The sequence below is a fragment of the Polyodon spathula genome, chromosome 22 (assembly GCF_017654505.1).
Source record: "Polyodon spathula isolate WHYD16114869_AA chromosome 22, ASM1765450v1, whole genome shotgun sequence".
NCBI lineage: Eukaryota > Metazoa > Chordata > Actinopteri > Acipenseriformes > Polyodontidae > Polyodon > Polyodon spathula.
The window spans coordinates 5,810,017-5,829,587 of record NC_054555.1 but is presented as its reverse complement, the minus strand read 5'-3'; the positions used below and the strand labels follow the sequence as shown (position 1 = coordinate 5,829,587).

At 34.1% G+C, this 19,571-nt stretch overlaps 1 protein-coding gene across 4 annotated transcripts; it reads left to right on the top strand.

Annotated features, from left to right (window-relative positions):
• The first annotated feature begins 594 nt into the window (after positions 1-594).
• Positions 595-17,955, top strand: LOC121296885 (cytoplasmic polyadenylation element-binding protein 4-like). Of its 4 annotated transcripts, XM_041222779.1 has the most exons (11): positions 595-1,226; positions 1,570-2,752; positions 8,289-8,381; positions 11,211-11,259; positions 11,919-11,942; positions 12,941-13,111; positions 13,393-13,482; positions 13,619-13,737; positions 13,984-14,098; positions 14,706-14,887; positions 15,143-17,955. In XM_041222779.1, the coding sequence occupies exons 2-11, from the start codon at positions 1,631-1,633 to the stop codon at positions 15,368-15,370; spliced, it is 2,193 nt and encodes a 730-aa protein (XP_041078713.1). In that variant the 5' UTR covers positions 595-1,226; positions 1,570-1,630; the 3' UTR covers positions 15,371-17,955. The 4 variants fall into 4 exon arrangements, with proteins under 4 accessions (XP_041078713.1, XP_041078715.1, XP_041078714.1 ...); XM_041222781.1 differs by lacking the exon at positions 11,211-11,259 and having other exon boundaries at positions 8,289-8,379; XM_041222780.1 differs by lacking the exon at positions 11,919-11,942.
• Positions 17,956-19,571: the final 1,616 nt, after the last annotated feature.

Sequence of the window (19,571 nt, the reverse complement as noted above, 5' to 3'; positions counted from 1 at the left end):
AGGCATGAATGTGACCAAGCAAAAGCAAATGCACAGCAAGGCCTTTTCTTCAGGTCTCTTGTCATGTTTCTCATTTGCATTTGTGCCAAACAAGGTTTGAAAGGATTGCACATTCATTTCATACGGATGGACCTTCAAAAAATGAAATACGCTGTTAAGTTATATCTGGCAAGCTTTTATTTGGTTACTGTACAAACAGGAGTTTAAAAAAAAAAAAAAAATAGGTCCCTTACTGTATTTGTCCTTTACACAGAGGTAATTGCTGTAACGTCGCAGCTAGGTGGCGCTTTCCTAAGACGATTGTTCGTAATTGTTGCTGTTACAGCAAATAGACTCCCTCAGCGCCACCCCCCACGATCACTGGGAGATCTGGCTTTTAAATGGGAGGGACTACAAGGGGCAAAAGGTTGTAATTTGATCCGCTGACCTTAATGGGCGTGCACTAAGTAGCTCATAGTTGTGGGGTGAAATTAGACGCGTCTCCCTTTCAGCTAGCCAATGAACAGCTGTGAAAGCAGCTGAGGGGGGCGTAACTAGGGGGGGGCGGTACCGAGTGACCTTGGTGGGTGTGGCTTGAGGAGGGGAAGGCTTTAGCCGGAAGTGTCTCTCGGCTCGTCTGGCTGTCATTTAGCTGCGGTCGGTTCTCAGGAGAAGGGCAGCGGTAAAGAAACGGAGAATAAAGAGAAAAAAAACAAAAAAAACAGAGAAATATACAAATAGAAAATGAAACCAACAGAGTAGCATAAAATCTGTACATTAATATTTCCATGTGAACACTAGATTTGAGTGAATTCAGGGACCGGCCGATGACGTAATTTATGTTTTTAAAATAGTTAAAAAATACGATAAGATACGGCTGCGTCATTGAGAAGTCAGCACTAGGGAAGACGGAAATATTTAAATAAATCCTATATTATAAGAAAGCAGTACAGCAGCAAAAAAAACATCACGGATTTGTAGTTTGCATTTGGAACGGACTCGTCAGAGGCGTCGCATTTATATAAAAAAAGGAGTCAAAGAAGGAGAAAGAAGTGTCTTTTACAGAAACATTGGGTTTTTAAAACAAATAGTCTGATAAGATATTTATGTAAGCGTTTTCGTTATTTATTTCTGTGGAGAAAAACTGGCCCAAATCCTGAACAAACAGAAGACGTCATCAAAATTTTCCTTTATTTATGGCGTGTCAGGATAAGGTGTTTGCTTAAAAATAAAGAAAACACGAAAAGGTACTGATTATTTCTTAATATTGATTTTAAAAAACAAAAAACAAACTTGTACACAAAATTGTAGCCAAGAAAATCTAGTTATGTAAATGTCTGTAAATGCAATGTACTTTTTTGTAAAATCGACATCTCATTCTATGTAAATGTATCAAGGCTAAAATTAGGATAGTAAAACTGCGTTTCTGTGTGACAACAACTGTTATGTTTAAATAACACGACAGAAAACGATATCGGATTTAATGCGCCATTGCTAGACATTTGCTTACCGGTAACAAATCAAATAGTAAGTACCTAATTGAATTTGGAGCTGCTTATAATTAAATAATATTTTTCGTTTTTCTTCTAGGGGGGAAAAAGAAACTGAACAAAAATACTGTCTTGTGGGAATAATATTTTGGAAAAGATAAATGGGGGATTACGGGTTTGGAGTCTTAGTACAAAATAACACTGGTAATAAATCGGCTTTCCCAGTAAGATTTCATCCACATCTGCAACCTCCACATCATCATCATCAAAATGCATCAGCAAGTTCGACTGCTTTTATAAATAACACGGCTGCCAATGGCAGTAATGGTGGATCAGCTTGGCTCTTTCCAGCAGCAACCACCCACAGCAACATGCAAGATGAAATTCTGGGTTCTGAAAAATCCAAAGCCCAACAGCAGCAACAGGAAATACAAGAAACACCAGAAAGACAGCAGCTATCTCCCAGTCATCAGGAAACAGGTATCATAGCTGATCTTGAAAAGGCAAGACCAGAGGAAAATAAAGGGGAAAATGGCTCCCCAGAAAACAGCAATGGGAAGGAGAAATTAAGAATTGAGTCCCCAATTTTGACAGGATTTGATTATCAAGAGACTTCAGTGCTCGGGACTGCTGCACAGTCCACCACCTCTTCTACTTCCTCTCTGACCGGTTTTAATAACTGGTCAGCGGCCATACAGCCCTCCCCTTCCGCAGTCATTAATGAAGATGTTAGTTTTTTTAACCCTGCTGCCTCTGCTAATAATGGGCCTCTGCTGTTTCAGAATTTCCCACACCATGTTAGCCCCGGCTTCGGAGGCAACTTTTCCCAACAGATCGGACCCCTTTCACAGCATCACCCACCTCATCCACATTTCCAGCACCCTCACAACCAACATCAACAGCACAGGAGGTCTCCTGCTAGCCCCCACCCTCCCCCTTTTCCACACAGGAATGCTGCTTTTAACCAGTTGCCACATTTGGGCAACAATCTCAGTAAGCCGCCCTCTCCGTGGGGCAGCTACCAAAGCCCCTCACCTACCCCGTCCTCCACTTCTTGGAGCCCTGGTGGTGGGTATGGTGGCTGGGGAGGTTCCCAGGGTCGGGATTACCGCAGGGGCCTCAACGGTGGGATGACACCCATTAACTCCATCTCCCCCTTAAAGAAGACATTCCCAAACAGCCATATGCCATCACAGAAGTATTCCAGGACAAGCCCAGGCTTTACCCCGAAATCCTGGATGGAGGAGAGCATGAGCCGGAGTGAGAATGTATTCCCATTTCAGGTGAGGCTGAGAAGCTGCCTTTTTTGTGAATTCTTCACAAAAGGAAGGCTGGCTTGGGCAGACTAGCTCAAAGCTGTAACTTTAAATGCCACAGGCTAATGTAACTCTACCACTCTGTACTGTTAGATGCTCCTTATATGTAATAAAATACAAAGAATAAGCAAGTCAAAAACAGAGTTTTTGATATATAAAGTAAGAAAGCTGATTATTTCAGGAAAACAGGCAAATGAACGATATGCACCTATACTATACTGTAGTCCTATACTGTAGTCTAATCCTCTTTTTTATTTATTTTTTTACCAGCAAGTAATGCACATGAAAAAGGGCAGATTTACATTTTCCTCATACAGTAAAGGTGATTAGTAAAAGTGTAACTTTCCTTTTTTTGCAGTGTCAGCCTCTTGGATGTTAAAGGTAGAATCAAAATGTTTAATCTATAATGCCCTATCTGAGAAGGATTTGGAAGTTGACCTTTTAATTGGTGGTAACAGATTGCCTTGCAGTGCCAGAGAACAAAATCTGCTCAATAAGTGATTGCTACTAAAATAATCTGACATTGATATTCCAAGTGTTTAAAAGCAATCTTATCACAGCGTCATGGTGATGTCATTTTAATGTTATAAAAATAAATTATTATCAAGTATTGTTGAGAATGTGTAGTTTGCAGCTCTACCAATCCAGGAAATGTCATTTTAACCAGCAGCTTCAAGTATGTACTCGGCAAAATCATTATTGGTGAGAGGCCTATATCCATACTAACCCAATGCCAGAACTCACAGGAGGAGCACTTGTGTTTTTTTGTTTTTTGTTTGTTTTTTACAGGGCTGAAACATTCCTTGATGAATCTCAAACTCATTTCACGAAGAATGTGGTAGACAATTCCCTGCTTTAGAGGCAATTTAATTTTTGTAGTGTGATACAGACATCTTATAATCTGGCCATTCTAAAAATCTCTTCTGTCTGTCTCTATCTATCTATATCTATCTCTATCTATCTATCTATGTGTGTGTGTGTGTGTGTGTGTGTGTGTGTGTGTGTGTATATATATATATATATATATATATATATATATATATATATATATATATATATATATATATATATATATATATATATATATATATATGTATGTAATTTTTCATGTGTGACTGGAGGATGATAGCATACAGTTAAAATGTTATCCTAGTTTCTTTGCGAAAGGTTAAAGAGTTCAAGGTATAACAGAAAATAGCTCCTCTGTAGAACATTCGTTACTAACCAGAGGAAGGTTTTTCATCGTCTGTGTGGAAATCAAGGATGTCCTAACCGCATTCAATCTGAAATCAAGAAAATGGAACATCTAGCTAATTACTGTTACCGTACCTGGAATTGTTACACAACATTCAAGCACATTTGGATCACAATATCCTTAGCAATACAATAATAATTTAGTTTACAAAAATGAAGTTTTGCACTGTACAGAATATCAGTCTAGATTTGGTTAATTTGGCATATACAGTAACAAGGATATCATTGTTTGTTCAGGGATATTGCACAGCAGTAGTCGATCAGGTGTGAAGGTTATGTGCATGGGTAACCTTTTTCTGGGGTTGGGAAACGAAGTATATAAATTAGTTAGAAGGTTCTTGAGAGAGCCAACAAAAACTGCAGTGGAGCTAAACCAACAAAATGGCTAGTGGCCATTATTGATTTTGACTTATTTATTAAGAAATAAAATACTGCACATTGAGAGAGAGTATCTCTGTGTATTCCAATATGTTTATTTGATGTTTCACTGTTGGACACCAAAGGTAAGGAGTCCCATGATACAGTATCATATAGTAGGTCAACAGTATATTATCAGTACTGGAATGTAGAATGGGTTTAGTACAGTCACATGTTACTGATTTACTTTCTTTGCTTTTTTACTTTTCCTATTTCGGCTAAAATTGTTCCAACATTACAAGTCCCGTTCGGTCATTTCTGCCTTGCAGCACTTACAGAATGTTTGTACCATCTCAATCAGAAATAATGCATATCAAAGAAATCTGGCTCAATAGTTAATCTAACATTTTTTGTGCAAAGTAGAGTTACTGTAGTAAACATCTGAAACATTGTATAATTTATTTGGAACCTGACATTGTTGACAAATACCAGGATTAGAAACTAACGCTTGCACAAAGCGAATTAAAACTGATGAGGACTAGTTGATGTCTGTGTCTCAGTAATCCTGTGCTTAAAGTGTACAGATATACTCTCACGTTCACAGGCTTGTGTTTAAAAGTCAGTTTTCTAACAGGGTGTATCAGTGTTGAACAAACATTCATAATGCATACAAAACAGTTACTCAGAACTGAAACCTCCCTTCATTGCCCCTGTTCATGCTGAATTTTACATTATTTTGAGAGATACGAATGCGTCGGTGTTTCATTTAATTTTATCTGTGCAATTACAATATTAATTCATTCATTGTCGTGGTTTAAATGTGAACTCTAGGTATAAATAAAATGTACATTTTAGACATCAAAACAGTTTAATAACATCCATTTAATTCACATTACGTAACATTTTTCAATTATGTGTTTCTTTTTTGAAAATGCCCAATTGCTTGAACACAACACACTTATTTGGTAGGTCGATCTTTAATCAGTGTAAAATATTAAAGTATTTGAAACTATAGATATAAGGGATAGTTGCTTAACTATGTCTTATAACTAACGTATTGGTATTACAAGATTTAGTGTAAAATATTAGAATAGCAATTTCATGTCGTCAGTTGCAAAGAAATGTAATGTGAGGAAAATGGCTATTCACTTGAGCTGTTTTGTATTTTGATGTCTAAAAGTACATTTAGTTTATAATACCGAAAGTTAACATTTAAACCTCCGCAATGTATAAATTTGTAGCATATTGCATCTTTTGAAGTAAGTATAATTTGGCTGTTCCATTACTGAGGCAGTGCTATGCAGTGAAACCCAGGCTATGTTTCTGGGAATGAGCATTAATGTTTATTGTATCTGTTGTTGTGTATTTTTTTTTTTAATCCAATACAAAACAAATCAAAATTTATTAGTGTTCATTTCTTAGGAAAATAAAATTTAAGCCTAATATTTTAGGGACCCCATCAGCTGTTATTGATTCACACATATGTGGTAATTCACAGGAACTTCACGTAAGGACTAGCAAGTTTCAGAAGGTACTAGTACCACTATTTTGTAATGTATAAATTAGTTAAATTATGTATGCAGCTTCTTTCTTGTGCGGATCAACACATAAAATATGCATCTCACGCAGCTGATCCTATTACAACTTCATCAGTTTCCCTCATAGGTTTATTGAAATTAACTGCATTAGTACACCAGGTAAACAATGTTGGTATCTTTTAGGTATAATATTTTTAAGTAATTTGTTTCTGTACTTCCAATAATTTAATTGGTTACTATTTTCAGTGTCCAACTCTCACTTTTTAAAATACAGGGCTATTATAATATTAAAGGGGACTTACTTTGCTCTTGAAGGGTGTGCATCGAATATTTGTTCCTTCTTTGCTGCTTTGGTTTCTTATTCACTGAACTTGCAAGCCAGAGAAATCCTAAAGGTTTAATAAGTAATTGAAATGCTGCAGAATATGCATGGTGTCTTCAAAGTATCCTGCTTTTCGTATCCAAATTCACAAAAAAAGTTGACTGTTTCCATTTTAATTCATAGTCCTATGTGTGTACAAAAAAACAAAAAACAAAGATGTTTTGACTCGACGCATTATGAAGGAACTTTGGTTACAAAAATATCTGCTTATTGAAAAGGAAATTCCTGGTCCAGTGACAGGATGTATATTTTACAGTACTTGTGGCTGCATTTTAGCATCACAGATGTATTAATTTGTTTTATATATATAAAATATGGTTTTGTACAGTCTTTAGGCTGTTTGTTTATTTATTTAGTTACTATTGTTTACACTACCAATACTTGCATAACATCATAATTAAATTTCAGTGCAATGTTTCTCTTTATATGATATGCAGTAAACAGTGCATGTAAAAGTAATATGTAGTACTGGGATTCAAAAAGGCTAACTGGTTGGTTCACATCCAGATATACCCATTCACACAAAACAATAAAAAAATCAGCCTTGCTCCTCTTTTTCAGCGCTGGCTAGTACAGAAGTCACAGTTGTAGGCAGTATGATTTCTTTATAGGTCAGAGGTGTAGGAACTAGAGACAGCACTTGTGAGTCTCAGGATCTCGGAACAGAACACAGGAAGGAGGAGTATAATGAATCAATAAGAGAGTAACTTGCAACAAAGAAAAAGGGCATGAAACATAAAGAGGTCATAGAAAAGCAAACCGTTGCAAAAAAAGTATAGGTAGGCTGATGGGAAAGTACTGTAGCAGTATTTGAGCAAGCCCCAATGTATTAAAGTATCTGGCAGTTCAAACAGTAATGAGACCCGATTTTACATTTCATCTGACTTTGTACTTGGTACTGCTTTTGTTTTTCAGTGTAAAATTTAAAGAAGTAGTTAATGTGATTTATGAAGGCATTTACCGAACATTTACACAGCTTCAATGTCATGAAATATTAAATATTTAATCCTACATTCATGGCAAAACCTTGCTGTCGACTCGTTTCGTAGATAGATTGTTGCCGGGAACAGCGGACAGAAATGTATATAAATCGGATAACTGACAAAAAAATGAGTAGTTAGGAGAACAGTAAAAAAAAATATATACATATTCAGCACACATACAGTTTGTGTATTTGTTACTTTTTGTATCTTGTCTGTTTTTGATACAGTCCTATTTATTTGTGTCTATCAGCTAAACAGAAGAATACAGGTGAACCAATGTAGTTAAAGGTCAAGTTGACAGAGCCACAATAGCAAGTGAATCTAAAATAGGTCAACCTCTTTGCGTTGTGTTTCCTTTTTTTTGTTGTTGTTGTGTGTAAATTGGCTGTTGCTGTGAATTTTTAAAGTTCACTTTGAATAATTGCCTGTCTCATATATTACCTGTCTGGTAAAGTAGTGGGGTGGTAGAACAGTTAACTGCCCTAGAGTATAATAAATGATGTGTGTTCAAAAACAGTTCACTTTACAGGATGGATCCATAAAAACAATATTGGGTGAAAATATATACAGTGTGATTAGAAAGTAAGTTTACCACATCAATGATATGGTGCATTGATGTGGTAAACTTACTTATTAATCACCCTCTCTCTGTATATATATATATTTTTATTTTTTTGGATCTGCAGTAAATCCCAAATTCTACTATACTGTATAATTTATTTGACTGTTGTGTGTGGTTTCTTTTTGTTTTTTTTAAATGTGGCTGACTTTTTCCAAAGACAAATTACTGTATGCCATCTTTGAGTTGCCTGGTTTCATTTTGTTTTTCTGAATTTGGAACATGAATGCTAATGTCCTGTGTCGCTGATATTCAGTAGGTCAAATACTCTGCAGTTCAACCCCATTCTGTGCAGATTGGTTGTCTCGTCCGAGAATAATTACTGATAGTTATGTTTGTTTAAACAAGGTTTCTGTGTATGTACCCACAGGAGCGTACAAGGTCATTTGATGGTTTCAACATGCACTCTTTGGAAAATTCCTTGATTGACATTATGAGGGCTGAGCAAGACTCGTTAAAAGGTATGTTTTTCCACTACCCACTTCAATATGACAGTTCTGTACAGGGCATCATACATGGTGTTGGATGCAGTGCAGTGGGTATTCAGTCAATAAGTTCGTTTTGCAGTGTATGTTTTTTATAAGGTAAAATTCACACATCTAAAAAAAAAAAACAACCAATTTTTTTTTTTTAATTGCTTTTTTTGTCACTTTTTACTCGCAAATTGATTATTTTGTCCCAAGAGGGCTGGGTTACCTTTAAGTATACATATCAAGTCTGAAACTTTTTTTTTTTTTAGAGCTTGTTGTCTTAGCAGTGTACTTTTAAGCTGAAGTTTACTTTTAGAGTTCTCTCAAAAATTGCATGTCTGTTTTACCCAGGGGCAAATACAGTAATAATTTCTGTACATTTATAAATGAGTATGATAGTTAATAAAGTTGCTGGTGATGAAAATGATCGTTTTATCACCATTCTTGCTCATCAAAAGATAATTGCTTATAATAACCTAGACGTTGCCTAACATAGACGTTTCCTAATTGCCAACCACTGAACATTTTTACAAAATGATTGTTAGTTAAAGTTAATTAATGTTAATTACATGTGGCATTGATATAAACAAAATGAAACGGACTGTATTTAACCTGTGACAGTCACATTGAAAAACTACAGTATATACAAGTGATTAATCAATCATCTCTCAAGTAAGCTATATGTTTCGAACTTAACACATTCACTGAATGCAGCAATGTGGGCAAGGATAATAGCAGAAAAGTTAAGAGCTGTGAGAACAACTTTAATACATATAGAGCTGAGGATAATATTCTGAAATAGGGTGTTTGTGAACTCTTATCTGATCTGTTTCATAGGAGGGAGTATCCTTCAAAGTTAGACAATGCTCAAAATAACACATAGGAAATACTAAAGTTTAAAAATATATTGATTATTTATTTATTTATTTATTTTTTAGTAGAGGTGGTAAAAGACCCTTAAAGATACCTACTTCATCAATAAAATGCGTCATTGTAGGATAACATTTACAAAATATTCACTTTTATTTAACCAGCAATACTTAGCATAATTTTGGAGTTACATGCTTGTCATTTCCTATTCCAAGTTCTGTAGATTGCTAGTATTAAAGGAGCCCTTCTTTCCCCAGCCATACTTTGAAAATCAGAACAGTATTAAAACAGGCCGTACTCTTGTACTGTTACTCAGGATGCTATAACCACCAACAGCTATTTCTATAAGGAAACGCAACTCAGCTTGCACTAGGTCAGAATTGTGCAAGGTGTTCACAAAATTCCTATACATAGACAACTTTTAACTGAAACAGGCAATTGTGGCAGCATTTGATATAGGGGTGTTAATCGTTTCGAGTTTAAATGCCAGTAAAATGTCAGATGTTTTTAACTTTGCTAATCGTTTAAACTGTCAAAAATGTGCAGGTCAGATATTAAAAAGAGGATGTCTTGTCACATAGCACCATTGCCACAGGTTTTCAGCTCCATATTGCGATAGAAAGGGAGACCAAAAAAGTTAAACGTAGACTGTGCTCTGCAGAGCTTAGTTACAGCGGCAGTAGGGGAACAATGTTAAAGCACATGAAAATAAATTATCCTGTACATATGATGTCTGCTTCTACTGCTGGTGCTGGATCTAGCACAGAGGACGTGGGTCTCGGACAAAACAATGCAAGCGTATTGCTAGTAGTGGTAAGAAATGTGGTAAAACTCGGGCTGAAAACATAACACGGTTGATTATTAAGACGATCGCAACTGACATGCAACTAATTTGAATTATGGAGGATACCGGATTCAATTTAATGGTTTTTGTTGAGCCAGATTACAGAGTGACATTTTGTGTTTTTATTTATTTATTTAATTAATTATTTTTAGTTTGCACCATATACCGAGGGAGATGCCGGTTTAGTTTGCAACTGCTAATCTGGGACCATTTCCAAGCAGAAAGTACAAAAGAGATTGCATCATTAATAAACGACTCGTCCTTATTAAAACTACAATAAAAAATAAAGTATTTTGCTGGGCACACTATTACAGTCAGTATGTGTGTCTGCGTTTGAGTCGGTTTTTCATTTAAATGAAAAAGTAAGACCTTACAATTTAAAAGCCAATTTAGTTGTTTCACAGAAAAAAATAAAATAAATAAGAACCCCAGTAAATTAAATCAACTTTACTATTCACAAGTTTCTCAGTTGTGATTGAGATACACGGATGGCTTAACAAGGATCAATTGCATTTAAGGAGAGTAAAACCCAGAAAATTTGTAGACATATGTGGTAATTTATAGAAAGCTGTTAATTAAAAAATAATTAATAGCACTGTCTCAATGTTTTTATTTTAACTTTTAAACTATATATATTTACAATATTTAAATGTTTCATAAATTAAACAGACTAACACCCCTCATTTAATATAGTCCTGCACAACCTACGTATGCATGAGGATTTGTTGGTGGGTTATGCTTTCCGTAGAGCATAATGGTAATAATGCTGACATAGTGAGGAGTTTGCATACAAAGGAGCTTTATGACAACACTTGATGGGTGTCCAAATAAATGTTTTATTGGTGACTGCAGTGTGTTTTCTTGATCATTCTGATTCACATGCAAATGTGTTTCTCTTAATCAGGAAAACTATCAGTACAGCACATCAGTTAGTCAAGCAAAACCATCTCAGTACATATGTTTACAGCTGCAAATATTTACTGTAAACTGTGTGTGTGTGTGTGTGTGTGTGTGTGTGTGTGTGTGTGTGTGTGTTGGTGCACCTCAAGTCATATTTTAATTAAAATAAATTCCCCCCCCCCCCCCCCCCCCCCCCCCCCCCCCCCCCCGCTTAGGCTTCTCGCACCCAGGAGCAGACAGTCCTTTGCCGATAAATGGTAATCAAATGTGCTAATTGTTGTATTGTATTGTATTTTTGTAACATGTAGTTTTAGAGTCTCCACTAGGAAAAATTACAGACTTTACAACTGTTTGAAATCAGTTGTGTTTATTTCCATCAGCAGCAGATCGAGATCAAGTCTATTTCAATTGGTACTGTGGCAGCCCCAGTTGGATATTGGAATGATTTATTTATTTATTTTTTCAGACTGGTTTATGGTGTAGATGGAAAACTGGTTTTATTTAAGTGTCTTACAGTAGTGCTAATGATCTGCAGACATTACAAAAGCGAAGAGACATCCCACATTTTTTTTTCTTTTTGTGGTCAACTCATGAGCTATAATATATATATATATATATATATATATATATATATATATATATATATATATATAATATTATAATTTAAAAAATACCAAGGGTAGTCCTAACTAATAGCTGATTTTTTGACGGTAATTTTGAATCATGCTTCATTTTAAAATGTTATGGATGCATTTTCAGTCCTTTTTATTTTGTCCAATAAGTTGTTTGATATGTGAAGTCATTTGTTTAAAAAAAAATAAAAATAAAAAAGCCTTTTAGAGATGGCAGGGAGTGCCTGATGTGCAGCCAGGTTTGATATTTGAAAGGTTGTTTTTTTTTTCTTGTTTTCATGCAGCACGGACATATGGGAGACGGCGAGGTAAAAACAAAAAGATAGATAGCATAGTCATTGTCGTGTGTGTGTGTATGTGTTGTTAATAGTAGTCAATTTCTAATATATCTTTTTTAACAGCAATTCAAATGTAATTGGGCTATATTTATAAATATAGTTAAATCTACTGTGGCTTTAATAAATGACTAAATAGGTAGGGGATTAGTATGTATATATATTTTTTGTTTAATAATAATCCATCCTTATATTTAACTATTTCAGAATAGTTTTGTCCTTCAATCCTTTTTATGTGACACTGGAAGTCCCAATTTTGCTGATAATTGTGTATAAGGAATTGTATGATCAGTAATTAACAATAGTAAGTGTATTCTTGCGAAACGGATGTTGTGTGTCTCCCTTTTATAACTTGCTGAATGCAGGTATGGAATCGATTTTAAAAAAAAAAAAAAAAAAAAAAAAAAAAAAAAAAAAAAAAAAAAAAAAAAAGACGTGGCTGTACATAAGATTAAGAAATAATAATTGATTTTTCTTTACATGGTTTAATTTGTGTTGCTTTTTCGACAATGACAATAAATATTCTAATTCAATCCTGAGATTTCAGTTATTTTTTATTTAGTTATTTTACTTATATTAAACAAATATCCCTGAGGAAGTTATGTTACATAATGCTTCCCAAAGGCAGTATCAGTTAACAGACTCTTTCAGGATGACTATTGCAGTTGAAATGTCTTGCAAAATTCTGTTGCATTCAAAACATGATGGGGGAACAGTATGTTACTGTTTAAACCTGATTTTTTTATCTATAATGTGCACAAAGCCTAATTTAGTTGTGTATTTTTCCATCTTCTGTTAATAATGTAATCTTCTTAAAGCAATGCAGTTTCAAAAGTTCTGGGCTGTTGCTTTGTATTAGTGCCCGTCTAACAGCCTGTAGTGGCTGTCCACCCAATTGACAGTGTTCTAGCATTTATTTCAGTTTTTTCATACTATACTATGCTGTATTTCATTTTATTTATTTTTTTAAGGTCATTCATCCTTGTTCCCGATGGAAGATGGCTTTCCTGATGATGATCGTGCTGAACAAGGTCTCACTGGGTTAGGTTCTCCACACTGCTTTCCCCACCAGAATGGAGAACGAGTCGAACGTTATTCACGCAAAGTATTTGTTGGAGGCCTGCCTCCTGATATTGATGAAGGTAATTGCAATAAAAACCGCTGTTTTGTTTTCTTTCCCTTATGCCCAGTGCATCCCTGACTGTGGTATGCCTAATCAATTGTTAACGAAACTTTAACCTGCTTTACAAGATAAGAAGAGTAGTAGGTAGAGCTAGTCTAAAAAAAAAAAAAATATCTAAGTTGCACAATGTTGGGTAGTGGCTGTATTAATAAAGTTGATCTATTGTATTTTAGAAACACATCACACATTTTTAGTTTTAATACTAATATTTTTATTTTCATTTTCATTATGCTCTTTTAGATGAAATTACAGCTAGTTTCAGAAGATTTGGCCATCTTTTTGTGGATTGGCCTCATAAAGCGGAAAGCAAGTCTTATTTTCCTCCAAAAGGTAAGTTAATCTTTTCAGAGCTGCCTAAAATTACCTGAATTTATTCAGGTATTCAAACCTTTGACTATAAATTAAAAAGAAGACATTGAACTATAAGTATGTACAACTGATTTCATTCTTGTCACTTTCTCCTCAGGTTATGCATTCCTCCTTTTCCAAGATGAGAGCTCTGTGCAAACTCTGATCGATGCTTGTATTGAAGAAGATGGAAAGCTCTACCTTTGTGTTTCCAGTCCAACCATTAAAGATAAACCAGTATGTATTTAAATTGCAGCTCCATAACACAGTATATCTTCAGCTTTATTGTTGTTTTTTACTCCTAAAACTCATAATAGTCATAATATAATTAATAGTTTAGGAATGTTATGTAGCTTCAGCACTTTTTTTTTTTTTTTTTTTTTTTTATAAAAAGTAGGTCTTGCAAATTTTCAGTTGTCTTTTCAGAAATATCTCACAGTATTTTTGTTTTCTAATTTTCCTTCACATTGTGTTTAACTGTAGGTTCAGATTCGCCCATGGAATCTTAATGATAGTGATTTTGTGATGGATGGGTCCCAGCCTCTGGACCCAAGGAAGACTATTTTTGTTGGTGGTGTTCCACGCCCATTGCGTGCTGGTAATGTGCCGTTTAAGTCAAAATAGACTAAAAGCCTTCAAACCTCTTAAATAAGCTGTTGTATATAGTTGGTCTTCCTTGTGTTTTAAAATACTTCTAAGCTTTTTTGTGAAATTATATTTAGGATGAATCTTATGACATAATGATATTAAGTTTGAGCCAGGCTTAATTGGAAACTAACATCTGTCAAAGCAGCTATTTTATCTGTTTTATGCAATATATCTGAAAACATTGAGGATAATGAAAATTAAACTGGGAGTAAATAGAATTTTAGTAATTGTGAAGTACTTAGTTAGATAAGAGTTGTATAATTAAACTTAATATGTAATTGAACAAACATGGTAACGTGTGTGTGTGTGTGTGTGTGTGTGTGTGTGTGTGTGTGTATATATATATATATATATATATATATATATATATATATATATATATATATATATATATATATATGTGTGTGTGTGTGTATGTATTTATTTATTTTTTAAATGTACTGCAATAAATGTTTAGCTTTGAGGTCAATAACATGGAAGGTTTCAGTAATTTTGCTTTTAAATTGATTCTCAAAGGTGTGTCTATTACTTATTTAAATGTGTTTGTTTTTCTGCAGTGGAACTTGCCATGATAATGGACAGGCTGTATGGAGGGGTCTGCTATGCTGGCATTGACACAGATCCAGAGCTGAAGTACCCCAAAGGAGCTGGGCGGGTCGCCTTTTCTAATCAACAGAGTTACATTGCTGCTATCAGTGCTCGGTTTGTGCAGCTGCAGCATGGAGAAATTGATAAACGGGTAAATTTACTGTGTTTTTAAAAAGAAAAACCTTCAGTTTTAAATACAGTAGACAAAATGGAAATACAGCTACAAAAAAAAAGTATTCCAATTTACTTAAATACGCAAAAAACATCATGACCATACTGCAATCTATTTCAGTGTATTTGGTTTCTTTTTTGTACCACTGTATGATTTATGTAGACATATACCCAGAAGTACAGCCCATTGATTACATTCGACTGAAAGATAAAATGCAGTATTTTGCTTCTCCAGGTGGAAGTGAAGCCATATGTCCTTGATGATCAGCTTTGTGACGAATGTCAGGGGACCCGCTGTGGTGGGAAGTTTGCTCCATTCTTCTGTGCCAATGTTACCTGTCTTCAGTATTACTGTGAATATTGCTGGGCTGCTATTCACGCACGTGCTGGCAGGGAGTTCCACAAGCCACTGGTAAAGGAAGGAGGGGATCGCCCTCGGCATATTTCATTCCGTTGGAATTGAAAGGTGCACTGTCGTCTTGAGCTGCAAATGTCATACAAATAAATGCACTTTTCTGTTGCTGGTTCCTTTTTACATGTCCCATTTCTTAAAACTGGAATTCTATATTGAAGTGAGTACATGTCAAGTAATCCTGTTTACCTTTTACTCAATGTGAGATATAATCATACACGTGGATAGTTCAATACATTAAAAGTCATACTCCCTTTTTGAGACTTTAGATCCCTGTGTAATGAACCTTCCAGAAACTGATCTGGCATACTTTAAGCATGATAAATAGAGGCACTTTTATACCTGTGAAATAATTTCTTCATAAGGCAAGGGCTTTTTTCCACTTGTGATATATTAGGTTGCCACTGTCAGTTGTTCCAGTAATTTGTCAAATATGTCTATAAATATACAGAGGGGGGTGGACGACTACAAAAGGATTAATTTGACATTTGTTGGCAAGATATTTAAAACATAAATAAGTAAACCCCAACTAATTTAATAAAAATATTAATGAAAAAGGTAGTTCTTGACTTGGCATAGAAGTATAAAGGTTTCTTGCTGGAGATGGGTGTACTTATTTTTGTACTTCTAGGATGCAGATTTGAGAATAATTGCCCCAGTAGTTAACCAAAGCTTGAGAAAAAAAAAAAAAAAATTGCAGACCGGTGTTTTCTTTCTTAAAATACAAGTAATGCATTTTCTTGAAACCATCCTAATGCTAGAGCTTACTTGGTGTACTAGCTGTTAACTTTTGTTCTCCATTTTGACATGCAAAACCTAATACCTCGAGCTTTGCTGCTAATTTATTGAGTATGGTGTGAACAACTGTCTATTTCCCCTCATAAAAGAACACAGTAAAAAAGGGAAAAGGAAACGGCACAAAGCTGTACTTTTAAAAATGCATTTCCAGTTGCATCTTTTGTATGGATAGAATTGCAGGCGGGGGTTAGAAATTAACAGTTTCTACAGGTTGTACACTCACCTTTTTAAAAGAAAAAAAGCATAAGAAATCTACTAGTTACAAAGAGTACCTACCAAAATTAAAGTTAAGAACTTTTAGTGTATTCAGGAAAAAATAAAGAAAATAATGTATTAGCTCCCAGTATTTTTTTTACCGTGATGTTATTCAGTAACTGCTAATTTTATGCCCTTGTCTCTGTGTATTTGTGCAGATTTCCCACCCTTTTTATGCTATTTTAAATTATTTTTTTATAATTTATTTAATGCAGGAAATACACTGACAGAAAAAAATTATATTAAGTGAAAAAAAAAAAATTTAAAAATGAAACCCGCCACCTTCATAAATTTTCTAGTGCCAACATTCTTGAGACTGCATGCTTTAGTGTAACTAATGTATAGCATGTGATGCAAAGTAAATATTCCTGTTGTTGCATGCTTTGCAGGTTGGCTTGTAATATTTCTAGCCACTTGCAAGTTAGTCACTCAAAGTAAGACTGCAATAAAGAGGTAATACCTAGTGACTTTAGGGAACTCCAACCAAAGATGGTTGTGCAGCAGCGAGACAGACGTCCTAACTGTTTTTCTTATCATGATGTTCTGATGGACTCCAGCAAACCAAAGATTGCCTCAAATTGTTAAAGAACAATCCGAAACCTTAAACATTGCAGTATAACTAATCATTTTAAAGCAGAGGCATTTTCAGAATAAACCCACAAAGTTCCAAAGGTCAAAATGGAGACATTTCTTGCCAGACAGTTAGGTGTATTAGGAAAAAAAAAACTGCATTAGGTGAAAAGAGATGAGGGAAAAAGAATTGCTTACAATAGTGTTGGTATTGCAGTAGTACAGTAGGATCTGAAACTTGCTTACATATAACTTGTCAGGGATTATAATGCTGATATAACATATTAATATAGTGAAATACTATCCTTCTGTTGGCTTGGTGGTGTGCAGTTACACCATTTCTAACATAATTTAAGTTTGTGGTGTGGTGGGTTAACATTTTAGTATATAACACTTTTTGAAGAATTTGCTGTTAATGGAAAGAAATTATTTTGTACATGGCCTGCTGATTTTTTGGTACAGTGTTTTCTAGCTAAATTATTTTGTCATGCACATAGATACATTTATTATGCACTACTTTTCTATATCTTTTTTTTCCAACAGTCATTTTAGGCACATTTTTTCACAAATGGGAAAACCCTTTTTGCAATACCTCAATTTTTCACATTGTGAAGGGTAGCTTTTGTACTTTTGTTACGGAGAGATCTGCATATATGGTAAACTTCATTTTAAAAATTGAATAATTTTAATATATATATTATTTTCAATTCCGCTTTTTATACATTTCAGTGCTGAGGAAACTTTTTAAACTAATAAACGTGCACTGGCTGTGCCGTTTTAGAATTTGCAGAGGAGAGATCGAACTGGTATCGTTGTAGAAAATCCTATATCTTTTTCACTAGATGTTGCTATATAAACTGAAAAATATTTGGTCTTAAAGCATGACAAGAATAAGTTGCTGTTTTAAACTAATATTTCATAACATGTATTCAGCACCTGGCTATATTAAAGTAAACCATTTTTGGCTCCCTCACTAATGGGAGACTGATATATATATATATATATATATATATTATATATATATATAGTATATATTATATATATGTATATAAAAACTATATATTTTATAAACAAAAAAAAAAAGTTAAACCATTATTGGTAACAAAGAACATGTGTGTTTTGTATCACAAGAATGAATGTTAGGTGTTTTAAATATTTAAAATTTATATATATCTTGAAATTGCCAATTAATTGTGATCTGTTTGATGATCCTTAGGCATCGCAGCATGCATGAAAAAAATACAAAAAAAGGTTAGCGTTTAAAATGATTTGTCGTGGTTGTGATACAGACGTGTTTATAAACTTTAATTTCTTAAGGACCCCTCCATGTGTTAATCTATATGCCTTCTCCATACACAGACCTCTGCGGAATGCACAAATAAAACTCTAAAAAAATTTGCAGTGCAGGAATTGAGCATTTTAAAGGACACTGTTGGAAAGACTTGATAATTGTCCCCTTTGTGTTGAAGAACTAAACCTTTCGCGAAAGGGGATTTAAGACTTGAATGTGGTAAATGTTGCAAGTTAACCTTCGAGTTGTTATGTGCAATACTTTTTTTGAACCTTTTCAGAAAAGAATCTTTGCAATGTAATTCTTTAATGCCATTTAATTGCAGACATTTAAAAAGATGTTTATGTTTTTCGCAGTCATTTTCTACTGTTAGTGTAATCCTTTTCATGCTGGTGTTTGTTAAAAAAAAAAAACAAATCTAAATATTTGTACTAATATAAATTGAAGTTATTTTTAAAACATTAAAAGTTTTGTGATCATTTGCTTATTTTGTTACTTTATTTTAAGCTACTGTGATTGATAGCATTGTAATTATTAGGTCAATAATGTATTTAGCAGTTTCATTGGTATATTTTTAATTGGAATGTAATTAATTTTATAATTTTGATCAGAATTTGTTATATTTTTGAGGTGAAGCTTTTAATATGTTAGTGTCTAGTTTTTACTAATTGCTATATTGTGCTCAACAATATATGGTTCACATTTTCAGAAGGAAAAGATATTTAAATATTTGTCTGTTGATGTTACTTGATGGCAAAATTTCAGTAGTTTTTAACTGTGTATGGGAAGGTTGTTGTATTTATTAATAGCATTTTTTACTTAAGAGATCACATTAATTTTTATTATGTCATTTCACATTTATAAGTTCCTACTTTTGTATTTTTCTTTCTAATTAAGTTATGTAATACAAATGTCCTTTTTTCTAGAGTTGGTCTGTAAAAGTCCTAGTGAAAAGAAAATCTGATGTTATTAAATTGTTTGCAGCCAACTATTTATAACAGTATGCATACTTTTTAAATATTTGTAATGTGAAATGTTGAATGAATAAAACTTTTAACTGTGAAGGCAGAATGGAGTTTGTCTTCAGTGCCATCGCAAGTTCTACATCTATAGTGAGGTTGTTTTTAAAAAAAAAAAAAAAAAAAAAAAAAGTTATTTATTTTAAATGCGGATAACAGCCATAAGCACAACTGTTTTTGCTGTACAAAGCCTTGTATGCTATTCAAAATGACAACTAACACAGCCGCTGTAACATACTGGATTTAACATGCAGGAATATCTGAAAAATACTTCCACATTTTGACGATATGGACCCTTGTACCTTCCCCGCAGTTTCTT